This window comes from Paracoccidioides lutzii (assembly GCF_000150705.2).
Source record: "Paracoccidioides lutzii Pb01 unplaced genomic scaffold supercont2.20, whole genome shotgun sequence".
NCBI classification, from domain to species: Eukaryota; Fungi; Ascomycota; class Eurotiomycetes; order Onygenales; family Ajellomycetaceae; genus Paracoccidioides; species Paracoccidioides lutzii.
The window spans coordinates 595602-599785 of NW_015440966.1; the positions used below are offsets into that span (position 1 = coordinate 595602).

General features: G+C 47.6%; 1 protein-coding gene across 1 annotated transcript; it reads right to left on the reverse strand.

The window, feature by feature from the left end:
• Positions 1-684: 684 nt before the first annotated feature.
• Positions 685-3445, reverse strand: PAAG_12291 (hypothetical protein; the record flags this gene model as incomplete). The annotated part of the gene is made up of 5 exons (XM_015847803.1): positions 685-849; positions 932-1147; positions 1360-2686; positions 2754-2890; positions 2948-3445. 5 exons carry the CDS (start codon positions 3443-3445, stop codon positions 685-687), a joined length of 2343 nt encoding a protein of 780 aa, XP_015702599.1.
• Positions 3446-4184: the final 739 nt, after the last annotated feature.

The following is a 4184-nucleotide window of genomic DNA, read 5'->3' on the forward strand; positions in this document are numbered from 1 at the left end:
TTGTGAAGAAAGAGATAACATATCAAAAGCATGCGGGAAAGAGAGATGAAGAAGAAGTTGGTAAGGCAAAAAGGGGGGAAAGATTCACACATAAGCCAAAGATGAGCAGAGACGAAAATAATAAGGTGTAACTTTAAAGAAAATTGGTTAGATAGTGTGGCTGGCCATGGCGCCCGTACGAGAAAAAGCGGTTGGGATCAAGGATAAATATAGCAAACCAAAAGGAAAAGAAAATAAAGCCGGGGTATGTGAAATTAATTGTAAAAAAAAAAAAAAAAAAAAAAAAAAAAAAAAAAAAAGGAGGAAAAAAAGAGAAGTCGATGCGGGAAATAGTGTAAAAGGGGAGAAAAAGCATCGAGCAAGAAATAGGCAAAATTTCTTTTCCACATTTCAACATCAAAAAGTTCAAGAAACAAAACAGGCAAATAATCGATCACACTCATGTTCCCTCGATTTTCCCATTATTATTTTCATTTATTCTTTTCTTGAATTTTTAAATTTTTTTTAAAAAAATTATAAATGGGAGGGGAACAAGTCAAGTAGCAGAAAGAACATTAGTAAAAAAAGGGCGAGGAAGGAAAACGAAAATGAAAAAGGTAACCGGAAGAATAAACCAAAAAAGAAAAAAGAACACCCAGAATAGATAAGACAAGCCAAAATAAAAATAAAAAGAATAATAACAATTTACAGGTTCTCCCCAGCACCCGCTTCAACCCCATCGGGATACGGCATGCTCGGGTCAAAAGCGAATCCATTCGGATCATCCGTGTTAAGAAATGAATCGAAGTCGAAATTCTCTAGGATGTCAGGGTTATCCAAGGTTGTGAAGTCGAGATTGAAATTGTTGGCCTGGATTTTTTTTTTAATTTTTTTTTAATCGTTAGTTGGATAGAAATTAGAGGTAGGGATTGTAGGTAGGTTAAAAGCTCACATCAGGTAAATTCATATCCCCAAAAGTCTGACCCGGGTCTTGCTGCTGTTGTTGAGCTTGCTGCTGCTGAGCCTGCTGTTGTTGCTGTTGAGCTTGCTGCTGCTGAACAAGATTTTGTTGCTGTTGCGCAGCGTTGGGTGCAGACGTTGGTTGTGGGCCGTTTACATTCGTATTTGCATTCGCATTATTAGCGGCTGCATTGTTTGCGGCGTTGTTCTTGTTAAACGAGCTCGGATGAACAGGCGTTATGGGAGTTGGTGGGGTCGGGGTAGGTGGGGGGTCAACTTCTGAGGAGGGGGTTGCGGCGGTATTTGAGGCATTAGCTGTTGAAGGTTTTCTTTTGTGGACGCTATTTTTCCAGAAGGGGATATGTTAGTTGAATGGTCATTTGCTTTTGCGAAATTTTGGTATGATATATGTTTGCTTACCTTTCTTGGGTTCTCCTTTGGATCCTTCTTCCCTTTGGGAGCCGGCTTGTTAGACTGCTGCGGGGTCGGGGGTGCAGCGCCCGCTTGAGGGGAGGAAGGTTGCGTCCGGCCTGTACCAGCGACGCCGGCAGGGGGCGCTTGGGGTGGTGGCATCGCGTTGCGCTCCTGCGGAGTTCCTGCCGGCTGGGGTTGTTGCTGACCCACTTGTTGCTGCTGTGGGACCATGGGTTGACCCGGAGGCCCCTGGCCTTGCCAGTTGCCGCCTGGCATCCTATTACCACCGGGACCGCCAGGCCCCTGTGGGCGCGACATGGCATCCATGGGCTGAGTCATTTGAGGACCGCTGAAGGCAGGATTGGAGCTGGGAGGTCTCATGCCATTCTGGACGACACCGTCTTGCAAACTTTTGTTTATGAAGAAGGCCCCACCGCCCATTTCTTGGGGCATTTGGCCGCCGAAGTTCATGGAGGCGGGAGAGTTACGGCCATGAGCCATCGCATCGTTAACGCTAGGAGAGCCGGGGAGGCCAGTCTGAGGCATCTTGGGTGTGCCTCTCTTCATCTGATCATTAGGATTTGGGGACGCGCCGGCCCGACTACCCTGTGGGGATGTACCTGGGGGTAAGTTAGGCTGGCCAGGCATTCCTGCTTGACCATCGCCTCGGTTTATGCCATCTTGTTCTTGACGAGCCAGCAGCAGGCGTCGTTTATTCTGCTGCTCCAACAACATCAGCTGCATTTGATAATCTTGGAGTGCATGGTTCCCTGAGCCAGGAGTTTGCATCTGAGGTCGTGGTACTTGGGTCATTTGGCCATTTGCGCTGTAGTACTCTTGCATAGGTAATAGCTGGCCATCGTGCATGGGCATCATGTCGCCTTGGTTTGGCATCACACCAGGGTTCATTAAACCATTTGGCATACCCGGGTTGTTCATCGCTGCGCGATTGTTATGCATACTCATGTTGCCCATGTTTTGATTGTATACCTGGAGAGATTTTGCTTGGACAGACGGGTTTTGCGCCTGGAACGAAGTAAACTGTTGGGGGGTCAAGGTGTTTGGATTAATGCCGTGTTGGATCAACATGGCGTTGGTCTGGTGGTTTGGCCGGCCAGGCATTTGGCCTTGCCCTCGACCGTTTGGTGCCATCTGCAACCCATTTACCTGCGAGCCATCCAAGCGGGGACGCTTCGAAGGTGATGGAGCATTTTCTGCAGACGAGGGTGACTGTGGACGGTGGCCATTCATCTCCATTTCAGAGGTTTCTCGTTGCATCTGATGGTGGAGCATTTGTTGATTCTTTTGCAGCTGCGCCATTTGCTGGGGGGTCCTATACGGTCTAGAATTAGATCAAAATCTAGGCAAAATGGGATACAGATGCACATATATGAACGTACATATTGGGATTGTTTTGCATTAGTGTTTTCTGCATACCAGCAGGCATCATCCCACCACGGGCCGCTCGCATGTTATATTGACCAGGAATCATCTGCGATTGGCGCAGCATTTGCTGGTTTTGCATTCGAAGTAATTGCTAAAAGACAAGTGGAATTAGTATTACAAACCTTAATAGAGGGAGAAAAGAACCTACCTGTGTCTGTTGAACATATTGCATGGCTTCAGGGTTTTTACTTCGTTTCCGCTGGGCCCAGAAAATGTCCCAGAAGAGGTTAAACCAGTCAAGGAGAAACGACGTTTGTTGAAAGTCTCCACCCTGGCCTGGTGGGATATTTGGTCGCGGCATATCGTCCGGTATCCTGTGTTTAACTTCATCCTTGGAGTCCGTGACCATGGCATCACCGTCAACGCCATTCATTTCGCCATCGCGACGGTGTGGCGTGGACTTTGGCACGGGTGAGGTGCTCATGGTAAACGACTCATCTTGGATTAATGCCCTGGCACAATCGTGATAGCCGCGTTTGAGAAAGTAGTCGTAGATATAAGTGTTTAGTTGTACCACATTGTCTCCCTGGAGAATCTGATTGCCAGGGTCACTTCGTAAAGCTGAAGAGCCATTGTTCATCATGGGGATCCCACCGACAGGACCACCGGCACCCGGGTTCATTCCGGCAACATTCATCTGATTCATGGTTGGAGCGAGTTAAGCCAGCCAACTTGGCACTCTCGGCCAGAGAGCGAGTCGAAACTCTCTCAGTCGGGGCTTGATGTAGGAGGGAAGGTCAGGTTGGGCCAGCACGCGACAAGATTTCGCAGTGTTTCCCCGAAGAGGAGCAAGGACGGATGGAGGAAACGCGAGGTGGTTACGGAAACTAGAAAGGCCAGGATATCTAGTCGTGTAGGTAGGGTCTAGTTACGATGGAACGTGTATTTGATGTGGCGCGGACAAGAGGTTTTTTTGTTGAAGTGATGGCGACGGCCAAGACCAAAAAATAACAAGAGGAAAACCGGGAGAAAATCGACGTCAAGAGGTGACTTGTTCGACGATCGCCGGCGAATGAGGATGGATGTGACAACGATACGATCTATAGAAGCGGTTCTTTTTTCAAGGGGAGGAGTATCAAGTTAAACCCAAATAAATAGGATAAATAGGGCAGGGTTGAGTATAATGCGTGTAGTGTGGAGTGTGGAGACAATTTCTCAGCGCGAAAACGACAACGACTGAGACTTGGAATAGATAAATAACTGAGAAGAAATGGTACTACAGCGGGTGGTTCGACTTGAAGGGAGAGAAGAGATATTCGAGAGCGACCGAAATAGAGAGGGTGGTGCGATGCGGCTCTTGGTAAATCTCGTGGTGGCGATAAGAGTAAGGTGACTTTTAGAGAATGGCACCAAGCGCGTGTTAGTGAAGAGCCATACCTAAATAA